This window comes from Chrysemys picta, chromosome 2 (assembly GCF_011386835.1).
Source record: "Chrysemys picta bellii isolate R12L10 chromosome 2, ASM1138683v2, whole genome shotgun sequence".
In the NCBI taxonomy this organism is placed as follows: domain Eukaryota; kingdom Metazoa; phylum Chordata; order Testudines; family Emydidae; genus Chrysemys; species Chrysemys picta.
Window position 1 is genome coordinate 113,406,458 of NC_088792.1, and position 15,733 is coordinate 113,422,190.

Consider the following 15,733-nt stretch of genomic DNA (forward strand, 5'->3'; position numbering starts at 1 on the left):
GGTTTTAGTCATCTGAAAAAATCATTTTAAGGTCTTCTCAGTAACTGAGCACACTACTCTGTTCACGGCATACTGTAATTTGGGAACCTTTTGAAGACAGCTTAATTGGAAGATGTTACATTTGCTAAAAAGGTCTGTATCAAATACATATAACCATACACTACTGGCCTTACCAAGTTGGAATATTGCAAGCTTAAACTTCAGCCTTCACATCTGTTTTAAAGATGAGAGCAACCGCAAAAGGCTGTATTTGACCATTTCTGTTTTATGGTCATTTGAAATGCTCTAAAATTGTGCTTTGTGATACCAGATTACTATAATTTCTGTTCCCTATAAGAAATCATACTGAAAACACCATTCGAGAGAGCATGAACTGCTGCTAAGCATCAACTATTAGTCTCCAGGGCATCCAGTAGTTACTGTACTGTACCTATTTGGACAATTACATCCAGGAATCCACTCAAATTTACCATTATGCTTATTCAGTTCAACTATGCTTTTATTCAACCATTAACAAAGATCCAGACTTTTTTTTAAAACATTCAGCGCAGATTTTTATTTCAAAACATATTAAACATTATGTTTACAAGGGACTATGACGCGCATACAATACTGTGTTAAAAGCTTTTAATAGCTGCTACAGGAAACCTATTTGCTAGGAAACAAAATGTTCTGAGTAGTCAAAAATAAATTAAGTTTTTAAATAATTATTCAGTCAGTTCAAGAGTTCTTACCAATAGCAACTGATATTTCTGTTGTTCCACCATAGACAGGCACAGGGGTTATCTTTTCAAACTATTATACATGCAGTAACAATTATAAATTACCAGTTCAGGTATTATTACTTTGGAATGCAATTCTTATTCTGACGATGTATCACGTTAATTTACACACAAATTTGTCACGACAATGGGCAGTAGAAGTTACTTCTCCAAATCCCACAAATAACTTAAAATTGGAGTGCACACCTCAAGTCAGGCACAATAACAGATTCTTTGTAATTCAACACATCTGTGGTGACATTAACCAAACTAGTCTTAGAATCCAATATTATACAGTTTCTTTGGATTTAGTTTTAGCCAAACTAACATATACAGAAAAGAAGTTATGCTGCCCTCCTTTCAAAACACCAAATATTGGTGAGTACATATATGCTAATTGCTTAGCTCTTACTCAGTTCAAAAACAAAAACAAAAAAAGTCTTAACTTTCACTGAATGCTGCAGAGTAACATTTTATTTCATTTTTAAAAAAGTGAACATTTGACTGAATTTAATGCATGTGAAATAAATCAGACTGACGACACTGAAGACTGAAGACATCCATCCCCAGAGCAAGTCAGTCATGGGCAGTAAGAAAGCAATAATCTTCACTGACACTGCTTTGACAAGGTACTTCTAGAAGAGAGGTGCTCTGGGCTGAGACTAGCAGCAAAGAGGCCAACTGTGGTGGTTTTATTTATTATTCCAGCACTAAGGCCTGGATGTCAATTTGTTTTTTCATTGAACAGACTTTTGTTCTGATGTAACTCTGTATCCTGCTGTTACATTGTGACTATGTCAAAGCCTTGTGCAGGGAATGAAAATTACTTTTACTAGAAGTCAAAGACTTGTTATAGTTCACCCTCATCCAGTGACGAAAACAAAACACCAAAAACAAACCACACACACACACACAAGACTGGACTCAGTAAAACAACAACAGTTTTAAATTCAACATACTGAAAACCCATCCGAACCATAAAATGAATGCTGTATTCCACTGGAAAGGTGTCAGATCTATTTTCCTCTTCCACCTGCTTTAATTCCAACATGATTCTAAATGCTGCCATCTTCAGTACTAGAATATAAGCACTTAAGCATGTGCTTAAGTCCATCACTATTTAGGGCAGCACTGAAACACACACATGGCTTTAATACAGACTTCAATGGGATTTGCTCTAGAGAGAAATGCTTTCCTGAGTCAGACCGACTGCTGGAGCAGCATACCCTCTGAATCTTGGAACCTATTTTACAAAAGGCATAAAGCAATAATCTCCAATTCTAGTAATTCATAAATACCAGATACTAAAATGTCATTCTATAAGTGAGGGAGGAAAACAGAGTAACAACATTTGGGGATTTGAAAGCCTGATATTTCATGACCTATTAAGGCTAGAAGTGCTCTGGTGGACCAGTGCAACTACTTTCAGGACCAATAGGCTCTAAATTCTGGTTCTTGAGCTGTTACTAGAAAGACTGGTGTTGACTAGTTTTGTACGGCTATTACATCAGAACAGTTTATTTAGTCACCTGATCAGATATTTGCTAGTTTCTCCCCAGGTTCTTTACCTATTTATTGTATGCCATATATAGACAGTTCCAGAAAATGTTTCTCTCTACTATATACACAGGCAACACATTTTATTCCTAGGAATCACAAAAGAAAGTTTGTCAGTTAAAAATAATTTGAAGAAAAACAGACTATGTTCATATGTATACACTTAAAAAAACCTAATGTGGAATCCTTGAATATCCTCATTACTTCTGATTTTTAAAAACACTTAGCTCATTTTTCACGCTTCATAAAATACCTGCTTTACCTTCATAAAATACTTGTACACATTCATCATAAAGCATGAAGGAACCTGACTAAAACTGACAGTAAGAAACAATGCCCGATTGAAGATTAAATCCACATGACTTTAAAAACGATATGCCATTTTATTTCACAGAAAACTTGGGAATGAAAGGGGAATTGCATTGTTACATTCTGTAATTCACTGGAGTGCCCAAAGAGGAAGAGAAAATACTGTTTTTACCCTCACATAATAAACCAAATAAGAGAAGTGAGTTCTGGAGAAGATCCATCTGTAGGTTTAAGGCATATCAACTGTAACTAGAAGAGTGGAAACCATTATTCTTTCTTTTAAGACTACAGGCTTCCCTGAAACGGTCTACAGAAAATTAAATGTTGTCGTCGATATTAACCATAAAGTCTTCTAACTTTAATTAAAAAAAATACACATCTTTAATACAAATGTATTAAAAAAAGTACAGTCTATTTTCACAGTAGTTACCATAAGTCCAGCATTGTGCTCTGGAGTGAGAGTGTCTGCGCCTAAGCAGACATATCACACACAATACAAACAGTCTATATATGTATGAAGGCAATGGTGGGCCATTCTGCCACTCAGGGACGTGAAGTGCCATCTTGGACACTTGCATCATGGTGTCCTTCCAGCCTCACTGTATTAAGTCTACTGGGGAGACAGCCTTATAAATAGTCTAGTGACCCTACTGCTAGGGATTAGCACTGCAGCATTTTTTTTTTTAAGGCGATGAAGAGTTTAACCCTAACTGTGGACCGAATTTTCTTTTACATTTTTTACAAAGGTGTTACTGTTGAATTTAGGCTCCGTCTTTTTAATAGAGGATTTAACATTTTTGCCGTATTAACTTTTTTTTTTTGGAAATTAAGATAAACATATTAAATGCTAACACTGGAGACAGCAGTAAAATTTTCTACAATTTTTTTTTATTGCAGTCTGCAGTTTTGTAAGATATTACTGTTTCCTAATCCAATAATCATTAACTAAAATTCATGTGCCTAAACACTCCAATTTAATAAAAAGGAGGAAATAAATCTACTGAAATGTATGCTAAAAACCATTAGTACCATAGAGCTATTGATAACTTTGTACTTAGGATAAACCTTATGTGCTAGAAAAACATGACAGCATCATGGCTGACACACCTTATGTTGTCATCATTATTTCACTGCTGAGTACCATCTCATGACAACCAATAAAAATATAAGCATTCCTTTAACAACTCATTAACATGACTGATTTTGTACTTGCACACACAGTGTTTACTTTGACTATTATTCTAAATCAAGCCTCATTGTGATAGAGGCTATAAATATGGCATAGAGGGAGGGCCCTATTCAGAATGCCACTGCACAAAGAAGGGTCTATAAATCATTTTTCCTGGGATCTATAACTGTGTTAAAAATTACTCAAAGATGTTTCTTTTCATACAAAGTATTATATTCAGAATTGTTTTTTCTTCCCATCCCCTTTGCTCCCCCTTTTTTAAAAGAACAACATGGATAAAATTAGTTTGGTAATTTTTAAGTTGCTGGAAAGTTGAATAAAAAAACCCATTTCAGATGTATGTTTTGAGAAATGAAAATGGATGTTAAAAATGAAAATGTGCAGGTCATTAGATCCTAGTGACAATTTATTTTTTGAACACTAACAGACATTACGTTAAAAACACACTTTTCCATAAGGCATCTATATGTAAAGTTTCTGATTTTTTACATTTGTTAAGTAAGCACGTGGGTGATTGAGTATTTTGACATGGTAATTTTAAAAGCAGAGTTGACTCATTACTATATTGTCATTGAGCCTCATGCCTCAAAGGGACATGGGACACAGTCTTTGTTCCTCAGATATAGACATGGCACAAAGTCTGGGATCTTAAATCTAGGTTTACTGTAGATTTACAGCTTTATTGTGTTATTAATGGCAAATATTAGTTGACGTTGGAGACTGGAAGCCTCAAGTATTTGTTTTAAAAAAAACCGCATGCATAAAAACAAATAGACAATGCGTATCGTATCAATGCTATACACACTGATGGATTTTTTTCACATTGGGAAAGGAACATTTCAAAATAGCAATAACATGTCTTCTCAGTTTATTAATTTTTTTTGCTATTATTGAAGATACTTGTGTTTGAAAAAGAACTCTCCTCTCATAGCAGCGATTCTTCTCTGTGATTATAGTAAAGAAATCAGCCTTTGTTTATGACATCACTATCTGGTAGCATGGAAATGACTGACATCACAAATTCAGTAATACAGGGTTATGAAAGATCAGGTTAGATGTGAACATGCTATCTAATGTAGAAAACACTTAACACAATCTTTAATAGTGAGCAAAAAGCAGGAAGAGAAAAGTGTAAAAATATTAAAGCTTATGGATTCTTGTTAATTGTATACATTTTAAGCATTTTTCTCTCAAGTGACAACCCTTTTCAAAAGTTGCCTGGGTACACAATGACCTGATTAACCAAAACAGATACGCAATGCTGCTCAGCATGGTAGCATACACTAACATAACAGAACGTAGCAATTTCCAAGAGCAATTATAGTCTATCATTCATATACTGGTCTGTATACTACAGGAATATTGATACTCTTAGTGAGATCCTGACTTTTTCTATAATTGTCATTTATGAAACAAAATGATGTTGAATAATGTAAAGGGTCTAACTTTGTTCCACGGAAGCAAGGAAATTCAAAGTTAGGGCAGTTACTCCATCCACAACTACACATATTGTGCCCATGCATTGCAGCACACTGAACTGATCTCAAAACACTGCAATACATAGGGCACAAAGGATCCAGTCTTAGAAATATTATCTATAAATACATGTATGGTCACATCAAAAAACTAGTAGCGATCTAGAACAACCTCTCTCACTTGGGTCTATGATATGGACAGATTTGTACTATAGCTTTTTATAATGCAAGGAGAGATGAAGTGCATGACATGGCCTGTATTTTGTATAAATCAGAAAAGAAGAAACCCTGTCATACATTCAAGGTAGAGTCAATCAGGAATGGAATGGTTTTGCTCTGGTATTAAAAAAAAGAAAAGAAAACCATATCACCTATATAGCAGCTTATTTGTATTGTACCTGGTGCCTGATGATCTGAGTGTATTCTTTGACCAAGTATTTGGGGTAAAAATTTTTGCTCGCTGTATCTGTCTTTTGAGTCTAAGAACTTACACAAAAATAATTTAATTACTTTTTTGGTGCCAATAAACCACTATTTCAAACCTGCATCAATAACCAAGGTATGAAAAGCCTTCAGTGCCACTAAAACTGCAATTTAAAGCCAACTACAGTTTGGGGGAAGGGAAAAGAAAAAGAAAAAAGAAAAAAAAGCTCTAGTGTACTTCAATTTGGTGCCCAGGACAAGACGACATTTTAGGAATTTGAGATCTCTGCTTGTCTTGTGCTTTTCCCCTTCGCCCATCATCTCTCACCTTCTTGATTATTATTTCTCAATAAATGAGAATTAAAAAAAATTGTGCGAACACAATCATTCAGCATCTTCCAAATACTGTAATTAGATATGGTAATCCAATATTACTTCTGCCTGGAAATATTTAAGTCCTTTGGTTAAATTTGGCAAGAATCCATTGGGACTTCGTGTACATCATCTTACTGAGACCCTGGTGCATTAAATTAAGCTTTATCAATAAACCAAAACAGAACTAAGTTTAACTGCAAAAGTGAACTCAAGGATTAAACTGTTTTTACAAATACTCCTATTCCACGTGAGGATAACCTACACTTAACACAATCTGCAAGTGGAAGCATCACTCCCTGACAGTATAAACACTATTAGTGTACCATAAATAAGCTTCAAGTGTTATTAATTGAATGGTGACTGTCACACCTCTCAAAAGAAATGCTTTGAGAAGCAGCAGATAATTATACTATATTTTCTTTTAACAGCAGGTGCTTCACACCTTTAAAAGTTTTAGCATCTCTACAAGTAAATACACCCTTAGATCAACTAAAGATTTCAGCAACAAAAGACTTGGGGGTTTAACTTGTTTAAAATTACTATAAGTCTAATAATGCAAACATCCAAAGAAATAAAAGCCAAGTTAGTCATTTCAGCAGATGGCAACCTTAATTCAGTGGATATTACTTGTCCTTCTTAAGATCTTTGTATAAAGAAAAAAAATCTACATACAAGGCATCTGAACTTTAAGTCTATGTGTTAATATGCAAAGTGATGGGAAGCAGACAGTCTCTGTTGCAAAGGCAAAGTGCTTAATAATGTAAGGCCAGCAGATGTGAGGGTTTGTTTTAAACTGTGCTTCACTATGAGCTGTCACTAGGCACAGCTGGAAGAGGGACAGAAGGCCACGACTGTTCTGAACTCTATCCAGGTAGAAGAGTGTGACAACTTCATGTTGATCAGGTGCAAGATGGTGTAAATCTCACTCTGTGGCCATTTTCATCTCTTCAGGATTCTCTCTAGATGGCCTGAAAGAAAATATTCACTTACTCAGGGAGAGCAAACAAACAAAGGGAAGAGGATGATGAAATGCATAGTTGCAAGATTACCGTATATTGTGAGACTGCATAAACATGGAAAGCTTTAGAACATAATTGCAAAACTAGACAGAAGTTTGCCATGGGACCTATTCTTTATTTTCTGTTCATCTGAGTAGCCCCCATTGGAGATATTGGTATTATACATATGAGTAAAATGCAGGATCAAGCCCACAATCGCTAATCTTGCCCCCTTATGTTATTTATATCAATGGCTGCAGTCACATTCTTTACAATGCTTTGGAAACCACAATCCACCCCCTAATTTTTATTTCTAGAGTATTATAGAAAAACAAGTTCTTCCTAAAACCCTTTCGCAAACCCACAATGAATAGTTTTCTATTTATAATAAGTTTGTTTTTACACGGTCTGTGATTCACTCCACATCACACTAATCTATTACTTACTGATATATCTGCAGAGGCCATGGTGTTTGTGATGGGGTGGGAACTGAATTTGTTGGACTCACTAACATGGCACTGTATATGTTAGAGGCAACCACCAGTATACAAAGCAGTATGGGTCCTATGATCGCGCCTTCCAATCCTAGGTAATATGCTCCACCAGCTACTGCGAGGCCTGTCAGGTAGGGATGGCCACCTCTGGAATTACAGCATAAGGAGAATAAGTTACTATAGAGCAATATTTTATAACCGCAAATATCATTATTTATGGAAATGTGGATTGATTAGCAAATGTTATTTAGCATATCAAACTGATGGAACTACAGATTGCTATAAATGTTGCGAGTACAAACATTCCTGTATTATTAATTAGTATTTGATCTTGGTAATGTCCACAATGCAGTAGAAACTTTCCACATATTGAAGAAGGAACAGTCTCTGTTACAAGTAGTTGCCTCTAGGTAGGCTTCAGATTTCAAAATGAAATGCTCAAGGCTAATCATAAAACACAATCTTTGTAAAGATTTTTGAATGACAATTTATAAGATGGCTGGCAACATGTGTCTTCATGTAACCTCTAATTACTAAACGATGACATGTCATGTGTGCCCTAAACTGTACGCACACTAACAAAAGTAGTTTGTAGATTCACAACATTTCATATTCTCTCATTGGAATTCGTTTTTATTTGCAGAATGGTAATGGGTAAACGAATGAAAATATCGTAAAGCCATTTAGGAAACACAGGCTTGGGAGCAGCCTAATAACTGCTCTCAAAGACTGTAGCAAGTATCTCAAAGACGATGCCCTTATGTATTAAGGCCTGGCTCTCACCCCATCACTGTTCTATACAGCAATACTAAAGCTGCCATTCAAAATACTGCCAATACTAAAGCCCTGCTTCGCTAAGGAAATCCTACAGCAGAAGAAGCCAACACTACATATAAAAGATGGCAAATGAGCCACTTGCAGGGAGGTAACCACATAATTAAAGACTTGGCACGATCCCACACACAAATGTACGATGGAAAGGCATCCATGAGTACAGCTGGGTTAGAGAAAAAGGAGGAATATCTGATTATTTTCAAAAAGTTTCCTTTTAAATTCAAAATTAAGCTGAAACTTGAAATTAAAACTTGCTCCATAGTTGTTTAAAAAGAGGAGGGGAAATTTCAAACACATCTAAAAACATCAGGGAAAAAATTATTCAAAATTTCAAAACTTTCTACCACTCCTAGTAAAAAAACAACCCCCCCCCCCCCAACTAGTTAATCTAGCATCCAGAAACCACTCCTAAGTGATGTGTCCTAAAGAGATGATTAAAAATGGGTCAAAATGAGAATATTTTATCTGTTCCTCCCCCCACTGCCATACTTTAGGAGTTCAAATTAAATGGAACAGTTCCAAAGCACAAAACTAAAACCCAACCAACAGTATTATGCAAAAAACAAAACCTAACCTGCTCTGCATACTTACAGCACATAAGCTAGCATACTGACAATAAATAAGGAATTGTGTGGAGAAGCTTGCACTAAAATAAGTAGTACACATTTTGAGGGGTGGTTTTGGAACTGAATATAAGGGAATGAGAATATTGGCTAGTCAGGCAGAGCTCTGGCGGTTGCTGTCAAATTTCTACACAAAGCACCAAAGACTCACCACAGTCCCGACTTATGCCACCTGCCCTATTGCTGTTCTGATCTTTGTCACTACTGCACAGAGTGGGAGCTCAAAACATAACACAACTCAGCTTCACTTCTGACATAAATCAGGTCTAATACGCAGCAGGGGCAGGAGTAGATAATTTGATTATGAGAGGGTGGGATTTAGACACACCTTTTGTTACCCTCATTAAAAAAAGTGAACTTGTGACTAATTGCTGAATACTTTAACTCTTTGTAAATTTTTTCAATGGTTGTGTCAACTTTAATTCTTTTGGTCCAGGTTGTTAAATTACATAGGCAGCTGCTGCAACAAGTTGCCTGGTGAGATACAACTAATATCAGTTTATACATTTAGAAAACCCTGCATAACCCAATTATAACTATTTCTAATGCACTTAATCGAATCTACAATGCAGCAGAGTGTTTTTGTTTTATTTAATGGGAACAGTCGGGTTTCTTCTCTAACCCTTAGTAAATTCATCTCTATCAGAGGCATTTTATAGGCAGTAAACAGAGCCATCTCATTACAGCTGAAAAAATTCTAATGACTAAATGGAAGAATGAGGTGATTGGCTTTTTAATGACCACTGTCCCTACAAGCATAAATAATCTATCATTGGAGAACCGTAGTAATTTATACTTCACTTACTGGAACAAATTCATGAGAAAAGCAACCAGTGCAATAGTCTGAAGAAACTTAAGACTACGTATATTTTCAAGGACCAGTTCTCTCTGCACAGTATCATTACCTGACCCAGTTGGATGAGACCAAAAGATTTTAAGACTATGGCAAATCTGGTCTTCCCAGATAATAGAAATAAGCAGTCTACCTAACGCTTTGATTTGATGAACATCCCTAGGTGCATTATAATAAAAATTAAGCTGTTCCAGCATCTGGCTAAAATAATTTTAGAGTTATACTAGATATGCAATTACTCCTAAAGGCAGAGACAGCAACAGTGCCTAAGAACATATTTTTATATCTGTACATCACTACAAGGTTGTGACTATTCCTTGCAGATGTGGACCTCAACCAGAGTTATTTTTGTCACCTCCAGACTAGATCACTGAAACGAACTCTAATTGGAAAGTTGAAAGTTTCAGCTGCCTGCTTATTATTCTGGATGCAACTGAAGGGTTTGGATTTGACCCTACATAGGTTTGGAGTTTCTCTTCTCTCTCAGCAGTTGAAATCAGAGGGAAGATCAAGCTGTTATTAGGGCCATGTTTTAAAAGGTATTTAGGTGCCTCAAGTTGCAGATAGGTGCGTAGTAGGACTTCTAACAGCATGTAGATTCTGAACTCCTACAATGGGGGCTAGGTGCCTATCTGTATCTTTAGGAATCTAAATACCTTTAAAAATCTGACTTGTAGTCCCTAGATTTTTACATCTGGTGGTTAGTGCCAGAACATTCTTAAGGAAAGCCCCAAACTCTGGTATGCCTACTTAAGAACATGAGAATGGCCATACTGTGTCAGAACAAAGGTCCATCCAGCCCAGCATCCTGTTCACCGACAGCGACCAATGCCAGGTGCCCCAGGGAGAGTGAACCCAACAGGCAATGATCAAGTGATCTCTCTGCTGTCATCCATCTCCACCCTCTGACAAACAGAGGCTAGGGACACCATTCCTTACCCAGCCTGGTTAACAGCCATTAATGGACTTAATCTCCATGAATTTACCTAGTTCTCTTTTAAACCCTGTTATAGTCTTAGCCTTCACAACCTCCTCAGGCAAGGAGTTCCACAGGTTGACTGTGCACTGTGTGAAGAACTTACTTTTATTTGTTTTAAGCCTGCTGCCCATTAAGAACTAGGGGCCACCAAATAAAATTATATTATGTGAACAAGTAAATAACTTTTCCTTATTCACTTTCTCCACACCACTCATGATTTTATATACCTCTACCATATCCCCCCTTAGTCTCCTCTTTTCCAAGCTGAAAAGTCCTAGCCTCTTTAATCTCTCCTCAGATGGGACCCATTCCAACCCCCTAATCATTTTAGTTGCCCTTCTCTGAACCTTTTCTAATGCCGGTATATCTTTTTTGAGATGAGGCAACCACACCTGTATGCAGTACAGATCATAATTCAACCTCCACATGAAGGGAGTTTGGAAGAAATGTTCACTATGGACTGATTAATCCATAGTTGCCTACTACTGGGTTTCTTGTGCCTTCCTCTGAAGCATCTCGTACTGGCCATTCTAGAATGAAGGTACTGGACTAGATGGACCATTGGTCTGATACAGGAACATAGGAATTGCCATATATACTGTATTTGTTTCCATTCTGCTCAAGCAAAGCCAGAGTTGGCTGACTTTCAGGGTATGATGTAAGACTTAAACATGCAGACTACTGCTGACTGGTTGGGTAGAGAGGAGAGTGTTGTGGTACTACTGACATTCTGAAAAGTAAGATTGTTATTAATTATTATTATATGGTTTCAATAAACCTGTTCATGTGCTTAAAACACTGAAAACACCACTATAGTTTGGACAAAAGTTAATTAAGACAAGAATGTGGTCCAACATAAAAAAAATAGCATGCTTTGAGAGGTCTTCAGTGAGACACTTACCCGGATATATCTGAGTAGATTGCTGTGTCTACAAAGTACGTTGGCAACAGGTGAAAAACCAAGAGCAAAATGGCTTTGCATCCTTCTCCTTGGGTGAGCCACAGATCTAGAATTGCAGGTATAGCTGCCCAGTATGTTCCCAGAAATGGAACAGCTCCAAGGATTGCTGCCAATGCTAACATAATAGAGTACACCGTAAGTCAGAAGTTAGGAAGGAGAGATCAGAAAACATATTTTACAAAAAATACTTCGGGTCAGATTCTGCCACTTTTACTGTGCAAATAGCCCCATTTAAATCAATGGGACCACTTGGAATAAGGCACAAAAAAAAGTTGCAGATCAGGCCTTTGGAGTATACAACTCTTCCTTTTTTTGGTTATTACTCCTTCTCCAAAATTCTGATACCTAAATTCTTTCCATATCAAAAATGTTTGATTGTGACATAAAAATGGATGTGAATAAAAAAACAAACAAGCAGGAGAAGCAGTCTTTTCAACCCAAGGTAGAAACTTCTAGTTTACTCCTGGGGGAATTCTGAATTGTGCAGTGGTGCAGAATTTTGCAGAAATCAACATTGTGTGCGCAGAATTTCCTTCCCCCCCCCCCCCCCACAGAAATGGGCTGCAGCACTGCTGGCTACCACTAGGGGCCACTAGACCCAGCAGAGCCCAGCTCACACACAGAAGACACTGCTGGGGGAAGGGGGATGGAGCTAAAGGGTTCCTGACAGCTGCAGTTCCCAGCACACTCTGAGGGACGGAAAGGGTAGTGCTTAGGAAACTCCATGCAAGCCTAGGACTGAGCATCAGACTGTTTCTCCCTCTGGATCCCTGAACTTGGGGGGGGAAGGGTATTTGGGCAAGGGGTGCCCCCCGTGGCTGGGCTCTGGGGGGAGGGAGAGGGTTCAGATGTATTGGCTTGGGGGCGGGGGAGGCACGCAGCTGGGCTCTGGGCAGGGGAAGGGAGCAGAGAAACAGGAACTGGGTTGTCAGACATTTCTTTAACTCTCTACTTCTGGGGGAATCTTTGTGTGTCTGTCTGTACTGTTACAGACATTCTTACTGACAGGTATTTTGAAATAAATCACAAAAATAATTGAAATTGGAGTGATTATGTAGTGTTATTTTGACAAATAAACGTAGAATTGTGCAGCATTTTAAAATATTGTGCACAGAATTTTACTTTTTGGCACAGAATGCCCCCAGGAGTACTATTTATACACCAATACAGTTGTGATCAGAAATATGGAAATTTAAAAAAATGATTTATATTTTTATTATAGACAGGGCTCATAAAGCTACCGGTTATTATGGTTGCCCAACACTTCCCTTTTTTAAAGGCCCTGTTTTCAGTTGCTTACAACTTTGCTAAACTTTAATCATTTCCACTGAAATTTTACATGTCATGCCATCTGCCTGTCTCAGGTGGGCCTCCGCGTCCCCCGCCCCCTTTAATAAAAGCTTCAGCATTTCCAAGAATGAGGCTAGGAAAAAATTCTTTGAACAGCTCTACCATCCCATGCTTTAGAGCAGGGACTGGAAATCTGTCAGGGATGTGGCTTTTGCTGTCCCCAGGACATATGCCCAAATTTGACTGACCTGTAAGTCTTTGAAAAGTAGAGATTTCAGAGAATGTAGGTGCTTAAAAGAAAAAAAAAAAAAAAAGGATTCTGTCCTCACTGAGCATGCTCCAGACTCTTACAGCTGCTAATGTCAGATGAGGCATGCGCCAACGCAACAGAGTGAGCGAGCATGCTTCATTCCCTCACAGCTTGTGTGTGTGTTAGTGAGAGACAGGCTTTTGCATATGCCATCCCCACAGACCACATGCTCTCTCTAGCCCAGGGCTACAGGAGCAAAGACAGACTTCCACCATTGCGGCTGCTCCAGGCTGGAGTGGGGCCAGGCAATGGCACCGACAACAAAAAGCCTCCCTTCTCCTGTGCTCTTAATGACAACCCCCAAATGGCACTCTCAAACCGTGACAAAGGAAGCAGTCTTATTGCAGAAGGGTCAAAAACTGGACTGTTGGAGGGAAAGGAGTAGATTAGGACAAGATGTCTGGTGAGCCTAGGACCGCACAACAAACCTTAGTTCTGGCATTTCCTTACTTCTGAGGGCTTGAATTTGAAATCTTAAAGTTCTTTTAGCATAGTTTGCATGTGTAATTATTAATATTTCAAACAAAGGTCTTTATACGGGCAATATTTAATCACTACTGCCACTGCACAATAAAAGGATACATAGCTACCATCTGTAAAATAAATAACATTTGTTTTGGTTCTTACCTGATGGTATGAAGACAATATTAATTCCAAATATGGTGTGAGTGAGCCAGGTGTACAGTCCATAGAACCCAGCCATTTTGAGAGAAGCATCAAACACACCTCTAGAATGATCAAAGGAACCCAATTAAACTACTGATTACAAAAGTGGGGGAAATATCAAAACACATGTCCAAGTGCATCATACTACTAGTGAAGTAAGTTACTTGGTTCAATTCTAATGATGAATAAATTATCCATTTATTCCCTATGCCAAAGGATGCGTTCAACTCAAAGTGGATTTTTTTGATTTGCCAAAATTTTCACAGTTGTCAGATTCTGTTAAACCCAAAATGATCCCCCTCCCCAAAAATGATCTAAACTGCCTGCGAGCTGAAGATTCAGTTATTCACACAGCTCTACTTATTAGCTTTGTGTGTCTTCCCTTGCTAATCATCATCTACATCATCTCTCTGCTGGGGCTTAAGACCCCAATGATTTCAACTTCCTCCTGCTATCCTCTCCCTGCTGCCACCTTACTCCCACATATTAGGAGCTGTATAATGTATCAAATGTTTTTGTAGGAATTTATGTATATCTAGTAATTTAAAATGCACCTATGTGAAGCTGTGGGTATATATACCCAACTTAAAAATTAGGACTAATGTCTCAAATATGAAATCCTCAAACACACCTAAACTAGAAGCTCGTCATCCAACACAAAACATTCAGCCACTTGCCCAGAAAAGACATGGCGGAGGAAAAAAAAAAAAGTTTTGCCCAGTGACCTGAAAGTTAACAAATTCAGATCAATATGGGTGGCAGGGTGGGGAGGGAGTGGTTTGCAACGTTGTTGATCTCATTTGCCATAGTACCACATGGGGAAATAAATAGTCTGAAATAAAATATTTCGTGTCCTGGTTAATGCAAAATATACAATATATTTTATGCTAGAAGGAAACAGCTCAAATCTTTACAAAGAAAAACAATTACATTAAGCAAGCTAAACGTCAGAGCTTGTGTAAAAACTTCAAAATATTAAGATACTATCATATTTCAACTATCAGATAAAACAATCAGCATTATTTCTGCACTCTCCTTTTCTATTACATTGAACGCAATATGCCAGTTTTCACTACAAAAGTTTAAAGAATATAATTTTCTTGTAATGACAGTGTTTACAGAACTAGTTCTGTTTTTAATTACTTAAACTATCAAAATAAATCATATATTTTTTCTGACACTTCAGATAAGTTCTGCTCTGATTAACTGAAATTCCTGTTTTTTTTACCCACTAGCTTCTCAAAACTAGTGTGGCAAGTGTTAGTTTAAACCCTGTAAACAATTGCGTCTGTAGTTCCATGTCCAAGATCTTTAGATCAGTGACTTTTAGGTTTTGGTGAGGAAAGCCTTCACAGTTGCTCACAAAGAGGTAGTGCTACATATGTACCACCAAGCCCGGAAGGCAGGAATAAAATACCATTTCAGCTATACCTACCTATACATATACCGGGCTCTCCTACCGGTAACACTAAGAATTCGTCTCTTCCCTCCCATCTTCGCCTAATCCCTAAGCTCTTGCCAAAGTAGTTTCCTCCTCTGTCAGGCCCTTCTAGCTCCTGAACCCATCCCAAGGCGTTCCCTTCTAATGATGAAGCAAACCCTTCTTCTCTATAATAAGGATCGGGGTCTGCAACCA

At 37.6% G+C, this 15,733-nt stretch overlaps 1 protein-coding gene across 2 annotated transcripts in view; it reads right to left on the reverse strand.

Moving 5' to 3' along the window:
• Positions 1–527: 527 nt before the first annotated feature.
• The window catches only part of TMEM245 (transmembrane protein 245), a 133,567-nt gene continuing 118,361 nt past the window's right edge, over positions 528–15,733 (reverse strand). For both annotated transcript variants that reach the window (XM_042842210.2, XM_005296564.5), the window contains 4 exons: positions 14,059–14,159; positions 11,772–11,946; positions 7,534–7,728; positions 528–7,057 (listed from right to left, as the gene is read on the reverse strand). In XM_042842210.2, the coding sequence (XP_042698144.1) occupies positions 7,012–7,057; positions 7,534–7,728; positions 11,772–11,946; positions 14,059–14,159 (517 nt within the window). In that variant the 3' untranslated portion in view covers positions 528–7,011. The remainder of the gene's footprint in view (positions 7,058–7,533; positions 7,729–11,771; positions 11,947–14,058; positions 14,160–15,733) is intronic.